The following is a 20,508-nucleotide window of genomic DNA, read 5'->3' as shown; positions in this document are numbered from 1 at the left end:
ATTCTATAGGTAAATAAATCAAATCAGCCTTATATGTAATTTGGTATTCCTCTCTTTTGTTAAATTGCATTTTTTATACATATCTTAAAAAGTAGCATTACACAAGTGAAAGACTAAAAGAAAGTGACTTACAATAATACACGCTGGGACCTCACGAAGAGAATATTCTGCTTTATTAGGAAGACCTTGATTGCCAATCAGCTCATAAACAGCAGGATAAGATAGTAAGTTTACCAGTGCTAAAAAAGACTAGAGGAGAAGAAAAAAACAATCATTCAAATAGTACACTTTTTTCAACCACATGGATAGAAGAATCACTAATGTAAAGTTTTTAGCAGTAAGGCTGCAAAGAGTAGTTTTTAAATAAGCCTAATTAATCCATATAATTGAAGTATATGCATATATGATAAGTACGAAATAACATCAACAAAAATCTATGTGCTGACCATGCACATCAACTTTAACAAAACACAAAAGAGAGCAGGAAAATGTTTTAAAATATCACGTGTATCTTGAAAGTTAGGTTTTGACAAAAACCGAAATGATCCAGAGTTCCTGTCATGGCTCAGCAGAAACAAATTCCACTAGGGACCATGAGGTTGTGGGGTCGATCCCTGGCCTCACACTCCAGCATTGCTGTGAGCTGTGGTGTAGGTCATAGACGTGGCTTGGATCTGGCTTTGCTGTAGCTCTGGCATAGGCCGGTGGCTACAGCTCCTCTTTGATCCCTAGCCTGGGAACCTCCATGTACCGCGGGTGCAGCCCTAAAAAAGAAAAAAAAGAAATGATCCATCTTTCTCATTCTTTATATCTAATGTGTAATAAAATATAAGAAAAATACCTTGGGGTTCTGGAACAAGATAATAGATTCTTTACATTACTGTACTCACACATTAAGTGGAAATCCAAATAATCTAATAACAGTTAATTTCAAAACCAGCTCATTTTCTGGTACAATCTTACCAAGTTAACTTCTCCATGAAATTTTTAAGCTCCTGCTCTCATCTTATTGACAACTTGAATACTCTTCTCAGGCACATTTCATTCTTTGGATCCCTTGCAGTGGTTGCCCCATACTAAACATCAGATCTAAACTTCTTAGCATGACATTCAAGGCTCTTTACTAATTGATACATTTCTGCTCTTCACTGTCTCAAAACTCCCAATTCCTATGAAGTTTCCTCAGCTTGAAGTCACCACTACAGTCAATCAAATCTGCCTTTGTCCTCCTTCAAGTGACTACCACACATACAGACTTCCTGTATCCTCTAACATGCTGCCTCCTGCTCTCCCACTTACTCATTATCCTACTTCATAAGCTATCAAATGATTGCCAAATTTTTTCTAGGCTTTCAAATTAAGTCTAGAAGCCCTATATTCTGCCAATACTCATATGATTAGTTTATACTGTATCAATTGCATTTATTTGTAATTATTAAGTTGTCTGCTTATAAATTTAAATGTTGACTAGACTGAGAAAATCTGAGAATCAGGTAATTAAAAATTTTCACTAAAATCAGAACACTGAGATAATTAAGAGAAATAGTTAATTCAAACTCTCATTTAATAGATCGGCGAACTTGAGGACTACAGAAGTGAGATGACTTGGTCAAAGTCACATAATCAGAAAGCTGGTAATAGAACTAACTGTATTTTCTTACTTCCAGGCTAAGATTACTCACTAAAAACAATCTTCAGACACTACTTAACAGTGTCACCCTTGTTCCACGGTCCTAGCTATTTAATAAAATGTTCTGCAGTGATGGAAATACTATATTCTGAACTGTACAATATGAAAGTCACTCACTACACATACCCGGCTAGTGATGAGCACCTAAAATATGTTTAATGTAATTGAGACTGAATTTTTAACTTTAGTTTTAATTAAATTTATAGCAAAGCTATAGAGAGGAAGAAGGAACTGGATTGAAAGTAAACTTTTTAATGTATCTTACTATATACATTGAAGCTATATCTCTGTTTTCTAAAATTTAAATGACAATAAAATTAGACTCCAGAAGAAAACAGAACTCCTAGAGAGGAATAATATCTAGAACTACAAGCTGAGCACTAAGACTGTTTACCACTATGAGTTATTTCTAGATCTTTCAACACATAGTTTAGGGGAATGTACAAGTTACTTTAAAAAGTTAATCATTAGTTTATATTAACATTTCTAACTCAAAGAAGTTAAAATCTCTGTAACCCTAAATTTGAATTAGAAATATTTCCTAGGGATTAAGAATCAGTTATAGTACCACTTCATACAAAATTTAAGAACCCTATAACAGTACAGATTTGTAAAACATTTTATAATTTGCTCGTTTTATCGGTGTAGCTGTCATATGTTACCTCTAAGTAGAAAACAAATCCTATTATATATCATAGTTTTCTTTCAAAGCGCCACAATAAATTGAGAAAAACAGGTGAGTATAAAAGTCCATTTGAAATTTCTTACTTTAATCCGCCCAACCCAAATATGTATCTGGTATTTTCTTTCAACCTAAAAAATACCTTTAGTTTTATTTGAAGTGCAGGTCTGCTGTAAAATATTTTCTTAGATTTTATTTTGCTTCTATCATTGAAGATTATTTTTGCTAGATATAGAAATCTGGGTGGACTTCTATTTTCCTCTTTTAAAGATGTTTCATTGTCCTCTGGCATCTACTGTTTCTATAATGAAGTGAACTTTCCTGCTTCTTCCCTGAATGTAATGTGGGGTCTTCTATGGCATCTTTCAAGATTTCCTCTTTAGCTCTAATTTTCAGCAGTTAATATATCTATTAAGAGCCTTTCTGTGGTTTATTTATATTTTCATTATTTTCCTTCTTTGCATAATCTTCCTTGGATTCACTAAGTTTCTTGATCTATGAATGCACATCTTTCAATAAATTCTGGAACTTTTCAGCTATCATTTATTCAAAAAACTTTCTGCCCCATTTTCACATATTTCTGGTATTCCAATCACACACAATCTTAATCCTCTGATAAGGTCTCACGAAACACAAGTTTTTCTTAATTTCTTTTTCACTCTTAATTCCTATTGATTTATATCAAGTTCATTGAATTGAGATGTCTATTTCTTTCATCATCTTTAAACCTACTTAGAAAATTATCTCAGATAATTTAGTTCTAGAACTTTAATCTGGTTCTTCTATGGTTTCTATTTCTCTAGCAAAATTCCTAATTTGCTCATTTATTACAAGTACATTTTCCTTTACATGCCATTTATAAGTGCTTTGGCACTTTTGTAAAATCCTTGGCAAATAATTTTGATTTCTGTATTTCACAGTCTCTATCAGTTGCCTCTTCCTAGCAACATTTCTTTTATTCTGCACATGTCTAGTAATTTTGGATTACATTTCACACATCGTAAGGATATGTTGTAGAGTTGCTGGTCCTTGTTTTATTCCCCCAGAGTGCTGGCTTTAATTTAGTATTTAACATGGCTGAATTCAAACTCTGACCCCTGTGGTAGACAAGATCTCGTTAAGTCCAACATATATAGTTTGAGGGGCAGTCTTATCTGTTCACAGTATATACAGTTTGTAGGGCCTGGTATGTGTCACTCTTTCCAAGGACCTCCTACACATTCCAATTGCTATGTAGTCTTAAACTTTGTCTTCTGGTTTTTCAAGTTTGTTATATCATAGATTTCTGTCTGTGGAGCACCACCTGGTACTTGACCACAGGTGAAAATTTGTTAAATCAAGAATCTCAGAGTTCCCGTCGTGGCGCAGTGGTTAATGAATCCGACTAGGAACCATGAGGTTGCGGGTTCGATCCCTGGCCTTGCTCAGTGGGTTATAACAATCCGGTGTTGCCGTGAGCTGTGGTGTAGGTCGCAGACGTGGCTCGGATCCCGTGTTGCTGTGGCTCTGGCGTAGGCTGGCAGCTACAGCTCCGATTAGACCCCTAGCCTGGGGACTGCCATATGCTGCGGGAGCAGCCTAAGAAATGGCAAAAAGCCAAAAAAAAAATCTCCAGCAGTACAATTCTTTTCATCCACATAGACGTCTCTCCATTTTTTTTCCCCTATTTTTAGCCATTCCAATGCTTTTAACCAGTAAGCTTATTTTTCATGAGTTTTAAGTATTTTCTCCTGGAGGAAATTAGTCCACTATTAGAGACAGCAGAAATTGATTTTTTAAAAATATATATATTTTTTGTCTTTTTGCTTTTTCTAGGGCCACTCCTGCAGCATATGGAGGTTCCCAGACTAGGGATCCAATCGGAGCTGTAGCCACCAGCCTATACCAGAGCCATAGCAACGCAGGATCCAAGCCATGTCTGCGACCCACACCACAGCTCAGGACAACGCTGGATCCTCAACCCACTGAGCAAAGCCAGGGATCGAACCCACAACCTCATGGTTCCTAGTCGGATTCGTTAACCACTGTGCCACGATGGGAATTCCTTTTTAAAAATAATTTTATGACACCCATTGAATGAAAACTTCCCAAGCTTCCATAATGTCAAAGTCAAGAAACTTCATTTAATCTCAGTGAAAATTGGAGAACATGTTAAATATGTAAAAGCCATTAAATTATAATAGCAGACTGAGTGCTAAGAATTTCTTTTTTGGCCACATTACTATATGGCCTCCTTTAAAAAATCCTGACAATTTCCTATTAGATTCAAACTCAAGGGTAAAAAGCTTCCTTATAGTTTTGACTAGTTGGTTATTGTTTCAGCTTTGATTTTTTCTTTTCTTTTTAGGGCCACACCTATAGCATATGGAACTTCCCAGGCTAAGGGTCTAATCAGGGTTGTAGCTGCTGGCCTACACCATAGCAATGCCAGATTGGAGCTGTATCTGTAACCCATGCTGCAATTTGCAGCAAAGTCAAATCCTTAACCCACTGAGCAAGGCCAGGGATCAAACCCGCACCCCATGGATACTAGTCGGGTTCATAACCCGCTGAACCACAACGGGAACTCCGTCAGCTTTGTTTACTTCCAAATGCATTGAGATAATTAATCTATAACACTGCATAAGTTTAAAGTGTACAGAATAATGATCTGACTTAATCAGGAAATGATTACCATAAGTTTAGTGAACATCCACCATCTCATTGATATAACCATCTCATTAAATAGAAAAAAAAAATTCCCTTGGGATGAAAATTCTTAAGATTAGTATACTCTCTTAACACCATTCATATATAACATAAAGCAGTGGTAATTACATTAATCATATTGTATATTATATCCCTACTACTTATTTACAACTGAAAGTTTATGCCTTTTGACTACCTTTACCACCATAAAAAAATTATTCACTATACTGGCCACTCTATACATTTCATCACATTGACTCATTTTATATCTCTTAATTTCCATCACCCATTTTACTCATTCCACCCCCAACCCTCTGGCAATTTTGCTTCTAAATGTATGTTCTGTTTGTTCATTTGCTTCATTTTTTAGATACCACACATAAATGAAATTACATGGTTTTTATGTCTTTCTCCATCTGACTTATTTCACTTAGCCTAATATCTTCCAGGTTCACCTGTGGTGTCACAAATGGCAGAATTTCATTCGTTTCTATGGCTGAGTAATATTCCACTCTATACATTATACCACATTTTTATTGAGTCATCCATCAATGAATATTGAATTTCACAAATGGATGTTCAATTTTGTCAAAAGCTTTTTCTACATTTATTGAGATGATCATGATTTTTATTCTTCAATTATTAAATGTGGTAGATCACAAGTGCTTCACAGATACTGAAGTATCCTTATATCCCTAGCATAAACCCCACTTGATCATGGCCTATAATCTTTTTATGTACTGTTGAATTTGATTTGCTAGTATTTTATTGAGGATTTCTGCATCTTATTTAGTGAAATTAGCCTGATTTGTGTTTTCTGGTTTTTTTTTGTTTTGTTTTGTAGTGTCTTTTGTTTTAGAATCAGGTTGATACTAGCCTCATAGAATGAATTCTGAAGCATTCCTTCCTTTCAAATTTGGGATTGAGAAAGAGAGGCATTAACTCTTCAAATGTTTGGGAGAATTCATATGTAAAGCCATCTGATCCTGGACTTTTGTCTGTTGGGAGTTTTTGTGGGTTTTGTCTTTTTAGAGCCACACTCGCAGAATTTGGAGATTCCCAGGCTATGGGTTGAATAGGAGCTGTATCTTTTGGCCTAGACCACAGCCACAGCCATGCCAGATCCAAGCCACTGCTATAACCTATACCAGAACTCACAGCAACGCTGTATCCTTAACTCACTGAGCAAGACCAGGGATCAAACCTGTGTCCTCGTTGATACTAGTTGGGTTCATTAATCACTGAGCCATGGCAGGAACTCCGAGGGAGTTTTTTCTTTTTTTTTTTTTTTTAATTACTAATTCAATTTCATTACTGGTCATCTGTCTGCTCATATGTTGTATTTCTTCCCAATTCAATTGTACAATTACTTCTAGGTTGTCCATTTTATTGGTAGGTAATTGATCACAGTAACCAAGATTTCTGTGGTACTGGTTCTAACTTTTTTTCATTTCTACTTTATTTGTGTCCTTTTTCTTGATAAGCCTGGCTAAAAGTTTATCAGTTTTATCTTTTCAAAGAACCAGCTCTTAGTTTCATTGATCTCTCCGATGGATTTTTAGTATCAATTTCTGATTTGATCTTTTTTACTTCTTTCCTATTAAATGTGGGTTCTTTTTTCTGTTTTTCTTTGTGTGTGTGTGTGTGTGTGTGTGTGTGTGTGTGTGTGTGTGTGTTTGCCTTTTCTAGGGCCGCTCCTGCGGCATATGGAGGTTCTAAGGCTAGGGGTCTAATCAGAGCTGTAGACGCCGGCCTACACCAGAGCCACAGCAACATGGTATCCAAGTCGCATCTGCGACCTACGCCACAGCTTACAGCAAGGCTGGGTCCTTAACCATTGAGCAAGGGCAGGGATCGAACCTGCAACCTCATGGTTCCTAGTTGGATTCGTTAACCACTGAGCCACGACAGGAACTCCTAAATGTGAGTTTTATTTGTTCTTTTTCAATTCCTTTGAGTCAGCATTTGTTATTTTGCTTTTGTAACCTATCTGGTATGCATTATGTTTATTAACTGAAAAAAATTACAGTAGGAATATCATGAAAGAAAAATGTCCTTGCACAACAATTTCAGGAACACTGGTATTTCTATATTTTACTAAGTTTATTTTGAAAATAAAAATTTAGAAAAGACAGAAAAGAAAAATTTAGGAAAGGCTGCTGTTTGTAACTAAATACAGATGATGTCTGGATGAGGTAATTTGAAAGAGTCACTTAAAGTTTATGTATTAGATAAGTAAGTTACCTTCTGACAGCTTCGGTCAATAGGGTCCACTGGAGTAGATCTGGGATGGGTCACTCTAACATCGTCTCTTCCACATTCCAGATTGGCCCACAATTCAGTTATAAGTGAATTAATAAACCCTAAGGAGAATTTCAGATCATATTTATAATATACTACTTCTTTGGATTATGGAAGAAAGACGTGATCACCCTCTGGAAAGACTGGTCCACACTGACAATAGACATACTGTGTCTTGTTTAAGAAATATCTTCTAATGTTGATAGAAATTATATCTGCTATTATTAAAATATATTTATGATACCACAATATCATAAACTCATGTAATGATTAAATTCTCAAAGACTATTTCCCTAGAGAACTGAATTCCAAGTCCTAGTTCATATTCTTTGGCCAATAAATGCTCTGAACATGTTTTTCTGAAAAAGAAGTAAGATTTATACTTGACTCTACAAATAAGCCAACAGCAAAAGGTAGCTTCAAAGTTGGAGTGTGTAAGGAAGGAGGTATCAGGAGGAACTCTAGGCATCTAAAGAGCATAAGTGTATTCCTTCACTCTAATTTAACTATTATTTTTTATTTCCTTATGCTTAGAACAATTCTCCATTTTGTGTAACTTTTGCCTCTATATAGTCTTTAAATTCTCATGAGTCATATACTACACATCTAAATGAAAGTGATTAAGCCCAATTATCAAGTTCCTTTACAACAAATCAAATCATACGGCAAACTGTAAAACAGAACACCTAATCATAAAATCAGTAAATTTATAATAACATTAGAGCAGAAAGGATCCTCTGGTATAACAGAAAAAAATATTGGCTCTGAAATCAAGAATATTAGGGTTCAAGTTACAAATCTGCCAGCTTTATTAGTTGTATGTTCTTAAATCTTTTGACTTCTTAGAGCATCAGTTCCTGATTTGAAAGCTGAAAATGTGTTACATTTGAGGACTGCTATAAAGTTCTCAAATGGGAGGATACAGTTCCTAACATAATAGGTAAGACATAGGAACTAAAGCAGTGTTGGTCCTCCTTACTCTGTCCTATGAAAAACTGCATTTAACCCTCTCAAGAAAAGCTAGATACTATGAGGATCAGAAGCTTAATGACTTGACCAACAGGGGAAATGTGAGATTGAATCTAGCCTTCAAATGCTTCCATTAATGTGCCCCTGAGTACTATAATAAATTGAATTTTATTCTAAGTAAAAGAATAAGAGGCTCAGCTTAGGACAACTTCTGCCAAGAAACATGTTTCAGACTACAAGTAGTCCAAGTTAGTTCACCAAAATATACTGAAGATATCCTACAGAAAAATATTTTCATTTAAGGAGAGAATCAATAGTGACTGGTGAGCATCACCAATGGCACGATTCTTTAATTCTAAGACTGAAGTATAATCATAGCATCTCTATTAGAGATTACATCTTGTCTCTGGTTAAGGGTTCAGATAACTTTAAGATATATTAAATCCCCAGTGTTGGACTGTCTTAAAAATCCTATCTATAGTAGCTAATACTTGCCAACTGCAAACTGTAAAAACAGTGGTGAAAATTAAGTGGCTAAACACACTCTTTCAAGAGGGAAAAGGAAAGGGAATAACAAAGTCGTACGTATGTGTTGATAACCAATTTAATTGTAAATCTTTATTTTTTAATGGTTGTACCCACAATATATGGAAGTGCCCAGGCTAGGGGTTCCAGTGGAGCTGTGGCTACCAGCCTATACCACAGATACAGCAAAACAGGATCCGAGCTACATCTGCAACCTACACCACAGCTCATGGCAACATCAGATCCTTAATCCACTGAGTGAGGCCAGGGATCAAACCCACATCCTCATAGATACTAGTCGGGTTTGTTACCACTGAGCTATGACAGGAACTCTTAGAATTGTAAATCTTGATTCATATATAATTCACTGAACCTGAGCATTAAACCCTATTAAATATGAGAAAGGATGATAAAATTTTTTCATTTTAATATAAAGGCTTCCTAAAACAGCAAGTATATCTCAGTTTAGGTCATCATGGGCAATGCAGTGTTCTGAAGAAAAACGTGTGAATGTTTTACAGAAAAAAAAAATTCCTAATGAGATTTCAAGGAAGAGAAAAGATTAAAAAGGAAACCCTATTAACATTCTGTTACCTAAAGGCTAAGTTGGGAAAAATAACTTCAGAGTGTAGATACTTGATCATGGCAGCTCATTCTATTTAAATTTTAATTCTGAAGAACTTACCTGAACTTTGTAATGCTATTGCACCTGCTGCTGTTGATGCCACCTGTGTAACCAGAACTCCATAGCCAAACTTTTTATGCCTGCTGATCTAACATAAATAACAAACATTGAGAATAGGGAAAACAGCATGATAACATTTTATTTACATGTTATATGTAGAATCATTTATTTCTTTGTTAAATGCTGGACAGTCTTTCAAATATAGATAATTAGAGCAGAAAAGAACTCAGACTTTAAGGTAATACTCCTGCAATATTTTTGACAATCTCATTTCAGATCTAGGTTCTAGTACCAGCCCTAAAACCAAGCAGCTTTTTGATCCTGAACAAGTAGCTATAGCTCTAAGTCTCTTTATATATAGAATAAGGGACTCTGAACCAGATGAAGAGAGATTCCTTCCAACCTTAAATTCTATTATCTTAGTATTTTATTCTCTAGTTGGCTTTTCAATAATAAATTCTCATTAATTACTCTATATTAACTAGTAGTTTTTTTTTTTAAATTGGGTTTTCAAATACACTTTAAAAAGAACAATAATCTTCCTAAAAACGGCAATTTTAGGTACATTGTGATTTTTTTCCTTAAGGAAGGAAACTCTATACACACACACTCTTCCTTAACATACATGTTTATAAATAATATTGGAAAAAATGAATAATTTATAATTTGTTTTTTCATAAAGAGAGTATCATACATGCATTCATGGTAACCTCCTTCCTCTGACTTTGGCTGGCCTATAAAGTGTTTGACTTCTAAACAGAGCTAACCATTCAGAACTTCTGTTTTCCAATATTTAACTAAAGGGATAAGGATAGGTTTTAATCAAATTTTAAAAACATAAACTTTTACATTCTGTTTTAAGGAAAAAAACAAGAACTACAAGACCGCGGGAAAAAACTAAGTTTATTTCTTCAATTTTTTCATTTCAAGAGAAATGAACAGCAAAAAAAAAAAAAAAAAAATTCAAGAAATAAACTTAATTTTTTTCATTTTCATTACTCTTATTTCCCATTTTCCTTAATTTACCATCCATTATTTCTACAGTTAGATGACAGAGAAGTACAGCAAGATAAATGTCTATCGTTTTCCCACTTGCCTTCTTTAATGACAATGAAAAAAACATCTTATTCATCAATCATACCCATTGACCCTGTTGATTCAGGTATTAGTAGCTGTAAGGACCTCCCAGACCGACACTAAACACTGAAAAGGAAGAGGAAGAATCAACTTCCAAGAAAAGTTACAAATACTTCACTAAACAAGACTTAGATTTTATGGACACTGTTAAAAGACTAATCTGAGTTCTAGCATTACTGTTATCAGTAATTGGATGCGTGAATATAAACAGATTATTTATAGTCAGCCTGGATCTCCACTTTCTATTCAGTGAAATTCAGGAAAGCCTAGCTGCTTTCTTACAAGATAACTTAGAAGCTAAATTTTCAAAAAATGCTTTGGTATAAAGTAACATTAAAGTATTGTACTAAATTATATGGTTGCAAGTTACGGAGATCCAGGGAACAACGTCTTCTATTATAATTAACAGTATAGAACAAAGGAAGACTAGATTGTTTTAAAACTTATGAATATAAAAAAAATGACATCTAGTCCTAGGTGTATTATCATAATAGTTAAAAGCTCTGATTGTATGGTCTCAAGCATTTGGATGAAGAAAATGTCTTTGAGTTGCTTGAATATTTTCAAATACGAAAAAAGATGGAAACCTAAAAGGTTAACTAGTACACAAGGAGAGATTCAAACTCACTAGCAGATCAAAACACAATTTGTATAAATTTAAAATGCCTGAAAAAACTTCCATATTTGCTATAATTTAAATGTTTGTGTCCCACCAAAATTTCTATGTTGAAATCCTAAGCTCCAAAGCAGATGGTAGGAAGTACAACCTTTAGGAAGTGAGTAGGTTGTGAAGGTGGGGAGTGCTCATGGATGGGACTACTGCTTTTATGAAAAAAGATCCCAAGAGCTCCCTAGTCCTTTCTGCCATATGAAAATACAATGAGAAGTCTAAATATCAAGAAACAATAGCTGCCAGAGACAAAGGAAACACTTTTGAAAGCATGCATACATAATAATTTTAAGAAGCCCAGAGGTCTAGGAATATAGATTTACTCTAATAGCAAAAAGAGGAATATACCTCAATGACCTCTGCCTGAAAAAGGGTTAAAAATTTACTACAAATTTTATTTAACAGTAGTAGCAATAATAAAATCCCTCTACAAATATTTCTTTTAAAATGACAGACCTAAACTCTCAGTGACACACACATTTAGACCCAATAGGTTTCTTCTCTGGGAATTCCACTTAGTTTTAGTTATATGTTAAATATATTTATAAAACATCTGGATGATTAACTAAATTTTTCAATTTCACGCAGTAGTTTCACTCTGTACACATAGTCATTAGGTACCAATATCCACTCTAATACTTTCCCGAAAAAATATTAAGTTAAATATTGCAATGCTATAGGGCTTCTTAATTGAGGTTTAATAATCTCTTCCTACAAAGAAAACAGAATGATGTTATAATGGCTTTTAGGAAACAAAAGTTCCTTTTGCCTGTGGCAAAATGTAATTCGTACCTGTAATTTTTTTGCATATCGGTTGAACATAAATGTCACACATTCATTGATGGCACCTGTTCTTTGAAGTAGCAATAGTCCTTTCGGAGTGGCAGCAAAATTTAGTAAATCATCTAACAAATTCTCTTCCCAAGCCACACTGAAATGGGTAAAAAGACAGACATGAATATCTTTATTATAGGCAAAAAAAGTCTCAACTTTTTACTACTACTAATTAAATTTATAGAATATACATTGAAATAAGGTAAACAACAGCATGGTTTCCTTGACAGTGAGCTTTTTATTCTTACGTCTTATATCCAGTCATCTTCCTTCACTAAATGAATCAAATATTAACAGCACGAGTCAGCATTTTCATTATACTAAGATTCTCACTACCATGTCTTAATTTCATTCAGTTTTCCTACTGTAATTCTGGCATGTCTGGAATCTCCAAGCCCCAACTCTCTTTCCTTTTCATTATAGAGTATCTGGTCTTCTGACTTACTAAAGCATATCAAACAATTTGCCTTTATGAGTTTTTGTTTTACTTTTGGAGAATGAAATTTTTTCTCAGAATATTTCTAAAAGACTACTAAACAGGAGTTCCCATTCTGGCTCAGAGGAAACAAATCCAACTAGGAACCATGAGGTTGCGGGTTCAATCTCTGGCCTTGCTCAGTGGGTTAAGGATCTGGTGTTGCCGTGAACCATGGTGTAGTCGCAGATGTGGCTCAGATTCGGCATTGCTGTGGCTATGGCATAGGCCGGAAGCCATAGCTCCAATTAGACCCCTAGCCTGAGAACCTCCATATACAATGGATGTGGCCCTGAAAAGACAAAAGACCAAAAAAAAAAGACTACTAAACATTCTTCAGAAAAAAAAGGAAAAAAATAATTGAAAAATTCCAGACACCCAGCTAATAGAAGAGTCAGAGCTAGAAATTTGCAAACACAGGAGGGGATATGAGCACTTCTCATCTGAAACATCAGAAGAGAAAATTTTCTACCTGCCCTACTACTGGAAAATTGTACTTGCCCGGAAGAAAAACTAGATATTAAAATAGGAAAAAATCAAATGTTTATATGTACAGTGAAATTGAGTATGGAAAAGTGTGCCTTTTTTGTTCAAGGAAGTTTTAGAAATAAATTTTAAAACTGGTAAAAGATCTGAAATCCAGAACGTTTCTCATCAAAAAAGGAACCATCAGTACATGTTGACAAATATGCACTTGTGCTAATTGCACAGCAAAGGCCAAAGATAAAACCATGTTTAAACACAAAATAAATATCCCTTGGAAAAGAAGAGAAGCACAAAGAAGCATTACTAGTTTTGAGGCAAAAGCAGGCAATGGAAACCAAATTTGGCTCCAATAGGATATAAAGAACTCAGAGTTACATATGGGATGTAAGATTAGTGGTAGGCTCACTGCTTAAGATTCATTACTAGGTTAGACTACTAAAAATACATTGTAAATGTTTAATATTAAAATAACTAATTTATATATTTAAAGAATATGTATAAACATAAATATATAATATGTAAAAATATGCCTAAAATTGGGGCTTTTAATAAGCCATAAGCCTAGGGAGACAGGAGGGTACAGAGAAAGCCTCATTTCTAGAGATAAGCAGAAAATGTATTCATATTCTAACTTTCTAATTGTTTATGCAGTGCTCTCATCACCAATAAGAGACTCAAAATACCAATACAGTGTTTATTTAAAACATGCTGGTTTGAAAAAAAACCCAGAATTGCTAGACAGGAAAGAAAGAACAAAGAAATAGAAACTGGGAAAAACAAGGGAGGGAATAAGAAGGAAAGGAGGGATTGGGAAAAAAAGACTCAATGTAGAATAGACTTGCAACCAAACTTCACAAGACAACTAAAGCTGAAGTTTTGTCGTGGCTCAGCAGTTAACAAATCTGACTAGCATCCATGAGGACAAGGGTTTGATCCCTGGCCTCTCTCAGTCAGTTAAGGATCCAGCATCTCTGTGAGCTGTGGTGTAGGTCGCAAATGTGGCTTGGCTCTGGCATTGCTGTGGCTCTGGCGTAGGCCAGCAGCTACAACTCTGATTGGACACCTAGCCCAGGAACCTCCATATGCCACAGGTGTGCCCCTAAAAAAAGCCAAAAAAAGCCAAAAAAAAAAAGAAAACTCAAGCAAGAGCCAACAGAATCAACATTTATTGAATGAATCCATTCCAGCTGAAAAAATTCAGAAATAATGACAAATTTTATTCATGATACTCAAGGGAAATTTTTTAATCTTTCATTAAACCTGAAGCAAAAAGCAGAAATGAAATAACAGGTAGATTTTTTTCTAAAATACAACTATTGGATGTCTTGGAAGAAAAAAACAAAAATGTCTCTTAAGCAAATGGAAAACTCTAGGCCCCGTGGGAAAACACAAGGTCGCCAAGAATTACTGAATTGAATGGTAGCTAGATAAGAAATAAATGTTTGAGAAAAGGGATGAGATAGAACATACTGAAAGTTTTCAAATACATCTAATAAAAGCGCCAAGAGAAGAAAAGTAATTTTGAGAAATAATAAAATTTTCTAGATTTGAAGAATGATACCAGTTCAGTCTATTGAGATCAACAGAACATTCAAAGTACCAAGCAGCACAAATTTAAATTACACAGAAACAACAAACATTCAAAAAAAAGAAATTAAAAGCTATGAGAGAGAAAAGATATGACCTATAAAATAAAGGTGATTATACTAACAGGTTTACAGTTACTAACTTATTCTAGAAGACAATGGAGTAAAGCTTCAAATACTAACAAGAAATGACTAGCAAAACTTTTATACCCATATAAACTACCATTTAAGGGAGAGAAAGAATGTGAGCCCTTGCAAGTCATGCAAAGGTCAGGGGCATATGTGGGTTGGAGAGAGAATACCACATATAGAAAGAAAAGGAGAGTATACCCTCAAACTCTTAAGAACAATTAAAGGTAATTTTACCCAGAAACTTAAAAATACTTTATTAGGGGGAAAAAGTGAGACTATGAGAAATAACGGCCTACAAGTTTCAACAAAAGGCAAAAAATTAAAAAATCAAAAAATTTAAAATCTATGTGAAGAAATAAATCAGGTGATTAAAAATATAAAACCAAATTCTAAATAACTGTAACAAGACTAAGGAGTTACGGAGTATTTTAAAAGAGACATGACTGGTCAAAGTATGCTAAACACCATATTGCTTTTCAAAACATGATGTAAATACCCAATTACCTTATACTTTTCTAAATAATATAGTTAAATACATGCATTTAGGACTGATCACTTAATAAAGTCAGAAATATAACATAAAAAGTCAAAACCAAGGGAAAAATAGGATAAAATTTACTGCTCTGAGGCAATAAAGAAAAGCAAATAGAATTAAAAAAGAAAATGCAAAATAAGAAAAATAAGCCCCAAATATCAGTACCGCAAAAACGCAAAAAATTTTAACTCATCTAGTAAAAAATAAAGACTGTCAAACTGGATAATAGTTAAAATTTTACTACTCTGAGTGGTAGAAATAAAATGACGAAAAATAAAAATACTTCGTGCTAACGGGTAACAATGACTGGTTGACCCAATCTCTATCTAAATTCCTTTTTCATCATCTCCCATCCAGCAAGAAGTGGCCATATGGCAAATCCAGTAAGATGTTCACAAAAAATGAAATACGATTTCTTTCTGAATAAAAGACAAAGTATCATGAAGGAATCCATTTGGTTCTATGACTTTCTTCCTCTTCGAAAATATCTGTGAGGTCTAGAGGTTAGCCATTGTGCAACCTTGAGGGCAAAAAGCAGACATTAGTGATGAACAAGAAAAAAGGAGACTGGATTTCAAAGCACCAATAAGTCAATGCCTGGATAGTATTTCATCAGACTTCTTGCTTGATGAGGAAAAAAAAAAAAAAACCTTACTGAGCTATCTGCAAACAAAGACATTCTTAACTAAGGCACTCAGCAAATACTAATAAAAACAAAGTAGGAGTTCCCGTCGTGGCTCAGTGGTAACGAATTCGACTAGGAACCATGAGGTTTTGAGTTCGATCCCCGGCCTTGCTCAGTGGGTTAAGGATCCAGCGTTACTGTGAGCCATTGTGTAGGTCGCAGACGCAGCTTGGATCTGGCGTTGCTGTGGCTCTGCGGTAGGCTGGCGGCTACAGCTCCAATTAGACCCCTAGCCTGGGAACCTCCACATGCCATGGGAGCAGCCCTAGAAAAGGCAAAGACAAAATAAGTAAGTAAGTAAGTAAGTAAATAAATAAATAAATAAAATAAAAACAAAGTAGTCTTAGCAAGACTAATATCAGACACTATAAAACTTAAGGCAAAGCAGTAAGAAGATACGATACAATAAAAGGAAAAAGTTATCAAGAGTGAATTTTAATGTTCCTAATAGCATAAAATATAAGTATGTAAAACAAAACCCCAGAATTACAAAGAGAAATGGACAAGTCAACAAAAACATCAGTGGAGATATTGAATAGAATATCTCTACCTAGTTCCACTGAAAAACACAGTCTTCTGGAGCAAAGACAGATTTTGTCTTAATTGACCCCGTACTACATTATACAATCACAACCAACCTAAAAGGATACCTATCATGTAATCCATGTTTTTTGAAAAGAACATAAATGAATTAGAAGTCAACAGTAACATATAGAAAAAAAAAAGGTTGGAAACTTCAATGTATTCCAAATATTTCAAATATTTCATGGATTTAAAGAGTAAAATCAAGATAGAAATTTATTATTTATAAAAGCTTAATAATGAAATTGCTGCATATCAAAATGTATTAAAGTTAGAATAGCCGATGTACATTGCTTCTTTTAATATCTATTTTCAATTCCCTTTTTACTTACTTTCATGTATTACTAAAGTCAGAGGGGAGAGGAGAGGAATAGAGAAAAATTAAGAATGTTAGCAAAAGCAAAATCTGGCCTTTGCATAAGCTAATGCAATAAATTGGTTGTGGGAAGGGGAGCAAAAAATACTAAGAATCAAAAATGAGAAATAATTACAGCTAAGGAATCTTAACATTACAAGAATACTTCAAACAAATTAACACCAAAAAAAAAAATTCAGACAAAAAAAAAAAATTTTTTTTTTTTTTTTTTTAGAAAATAGACAAAAGTCACTCAAGCAAACATTAAAAAACTTGAATGAAAGCATCAGCCAGCCATTAAAGAAACTGCATTTTAAAAAACTCTACCCTGACTCTTCCCAAGTAAAAACACAGGCAAAAAACTTGCAGGCTGTATCACATAAACTAAAGCATATTAACTCTTAGAATTATCTTTTTTGCTATTAACTTAGCATTTAATTCCGCCTTCAAATTATAGTTACAGCAGTGTTTCATAATGGAAGGAAAATCTAAGCCACTGAATTTGTCTCCTGTCCTTGGAGAACCCTCTCCCTAAGACAACAGGCAGCAATCACAAGGCTCTATTAGCTTAAGAGAGCTCCTTTTTTTGAATGGCTAGATTTTACAGAGGGTTACACTCTCAGGGTAATTAACTTTTAGATGTTCATTTCATTGGGATCTTAGGTTTATTTTCAGATCAAAGATTTCCCCTTAATCAAGCCTCTAGTTTTACCAAAGGCCTCTTGGTACTTGGTTGGAGCAGGGTGGGCATCTTTGCTTTTTCTGTGATTACTTTCTTTTCTCTAATCAGCCAAAGGATGGCCCCTAAGTAGTTTGTAGTCACTACAATAACTGATGTCAAACTTGCCTTGTAGAAATTTCATTTGGGGTTGCATTTCAAAGTCTAGATTCAAAGACATCAACTATGATGACTACACAGCAAATTCTATCTTCCCAATAGTATTATAAGCATCAATAAATGCAAGGATAGACAGGAAATTTATGCTATCAGAAAATAAGATCAAAATGCCTAACATTAGTCTGTCAAAGGCTCAAAAATAAGGATTTTTAGCAACTTACTCTTTATTTTACCTTTCTCAGTAAGACTGCATAAGATCTCAGTCTTACCATCAGTGTCATGATTTATAAATCAGTGTCTGGTGGCAGAAGTGTTATTCATTCATTCACTGATTCAATCAAGCTATCAAGTACTTGCTACATGCTGGCAACAGGCTAGGCTAGTTAACTGGCCCAAACCATTTTACACTCAAGTCTTATCAAATTACAAAGAAACAAATAATGTCCATCTTATACCAACCTTTCAATTTCAACAAAAGATACTCAACTCTATCAGGTAATTTGATTTTGATAACAAAAATGAAAACAGTTCTATTTTATCAAAAACAATTAAATCTTTATTTCGAAGACAGTAATATCAGATGTTGAAGGAACCTCCTTTTCCTATGGCGTCAAGTTTACATGGGGAGCACAATCCCCCAGCTTAACACTGCTTGCCACTCTCCACCTAATCACTCACTCTTCTTCCCCACTGAAGAAGGGACTCATGAGATTTGTAGGATGATCTAAGCATGCTTGGCTAGGCAATGCCTCTCTCCCTGTCAACCACCTATTTGTGATCCAGCTACCTACAGAAAGCGTACAGTCTACTCTGTTCACTATGTAGTTAAAAGTTGACCTTTGTAAATAAGCTCTGCCTCTGAGGCTGTCCACTGCTGACTGTGACAGAAGGGTAAATCTGTCTAATTTTCCTGATCTTAGGAAGCCTATGTTATTCAATGTTTTGATTTGCTTGATTTATTAATTGGCTCACAACACAAGAGGAAGAAGTGACATAACTTATTCCCTCACACTAACATCAGAATCTAAAAATATTACTGACAGTTAAAATGTGTTCAATGTTAATCATCTTCCCTCTCACTTCTAGCCCTTGGACAATACTATTTCTTAACCCAAAATAATGTTTCCCCCTTTTTAAGATCGTTAACATCCATGTATTCATTTTTAACTTAATGACAACTTCTGGAAAAGATTACCCCAAGTTAGCTCCCAATAGACCCTGTACGAACCCATCATAAATTCAGCATACTGTATTTCCACACCATATTTACTTATTTGTATTTCACACTACACAGTAAGTTCTCTAAGTATTTAATTATCCTCAGAACACAGCAAAACACTTAGTCCAATATATAGCTGAATGAGTAGAAAATGAACATATGAATGAAAATGAAAAATGATTAAGTTGTAGATCAATGAAAACATCTAAAAATTATCTCAAAAATTAATAGCAACATTTTTACTCACCCACGCAAAGTAAAAAAATGGCATTTAAGTTTCACAACTAATCAGAAAAAAAAAACTATAGCTGATTTTTACAAGAATAACTACTTGTTGAACTATTATACCATCAATGAAATGCAAATAGCTTTGTTTGATTTGTGCTTTTTGTTAAATTGTGCCAACCTAAAAATTAATGTTGATTTTTGAAATATCACTTAAAGTTCTATTATCTTTGTAGATTCTGCCAACACTCAACTAAGAAGATACACCAGAAACATGCCACCAGATCTTAATTTAAAAATATATTCTCCATTAACCTAAATCCACATCCTGTTGGTATCTGCAAAAAAACATGGAAACATCTAAATTAAAAATTAGTATAAATACTGATTTAAGTAATTCTCCAATGCCAAAATCTAATTAAGATGCACATTTTTTGAAAAGTTATTATCTAAATGTAAATGGATTTAATTGGCATTTGAAAACATTCTCCTACTGAATTTCCTAGTTAGCTTTCCAATGTTAGTAACTCCAAGTTTCCTGGAAACAATATAAGTTTTAGGTCACCTTTCTTTACCCAACATGTAAATATGGGTTGAAGTATTATAAATATTGCTATTTTTTTCTTTTAAATAGTACAAGTATATATGATCGCTAAAGTTCTTCCTAGTTACACCTTTCCTTGATCCTATATTTATACATTTAGCCTCCTATGTTTTTGTCACACTATTCTATTACCTTCCCATTTTTTAATTATTTCAGCAAATGTAGAAAAAGATGAGCTTAAGTCAATTGTACTTACATGTTTTGGGATCCCTGGCTTACTGAAGAAACAGAATCAGAACCCTCTATTGGAGTAGGAAGTCTTTCTGATAGCAAACTTGTCTAAAATATAACAAATTTACATTTTTTTTTTTTACTGATAATGTTACTCATAAGCTCTCATGCTACATTTTTTATTTGACCCTTAATGTAATTAAAATTAAATTGCCTGCAAAATTTAACTTTTGATTCTTAAATATCATATCAAGTATTCCATTAATAAAGGAATGTAAATGGGGGGGTAAAAGATAGTCCACAGACATATACTCCATTTGACCACTGCTACACTATGGTCCTCAATGTCCATAACAAAAATCTAGCTATCTGTAAAAACTGCTCAGAAATATCTTTCTATTTATTTACATAGACATAGAGTCAGTCTATACAGA

General features: G+C 34.2%; 1 protein-coding gene across 14 annotated transcripts in view; it reads right to left on the bottom strand.

Annotated features, from left to right (window-relative positions):
* TBC1D32 (TBC1 domain family member 32) overlaps positions 1–20,508 on the bottom strand; it is a 207,789-nt gene that overhangs the window by 109,009 nt on the left and 78,272 nt on the right. For 9 of the 14 annotated variants that reach the window (XR_014839916.1, XR_014839918.1, XM_085016280.1 and 6 more), the window contains 5 exons: positions 20,100–20,182; positions 12,140–12,278; positions 9,541–9,628; positions 7,305–7,423; positions 133–249 (listed from right to left, as the gene is read on the bottom strand). Coding sequence is in view for 8 of the 14 variants with exons in the window: in XM_085016280.1 (XP_084872406.1) it covers positions 133–249; positions 7,305–7,423; positions 9,541–9,628; positions 12,140–12,278; positions 20,100–20,182 (546 nt within the window). In the remaining 6 variants the exon portion in view is untranslated. Of the gene's footprint in view, positions 1–132; positions 250–7,304; positions 7,424–9,540; positions 9,629–10,681; positions 10,744–12,139; positions 12,279–18,388; positions 19,638–20,099; positions 20,183–20,508 lie in introns of those variants that run through there. The other 5 variants (XR_014839921.1, XR_014839920.1, XR_014839922.1 and 2 more) reach the window with 4 other exon arrangements.

The sequence above is a fragment of the Sus scrofa genome, chromosome 1 (assembly GCF_054392235.1).
Source record: "Sus scrofa isolate SSC_HxYL_T2T_F1_AM1 chromosome 1, Sscrofa_HxYL_maternal_Yorkshire_Landrace_v2.0, whole genome shotgun sequence".
In the NCBI taxonomy this organism is placed as follows: domain Eukaryota; kingdom Metazoa; phylum Chordata; class Mammalia; order Artiodactyla; family Suidae; genus Sus; species Sus scrofa.
This window is presented reverse-complemented; position numbering and strand designations above follow the sequence as displayed.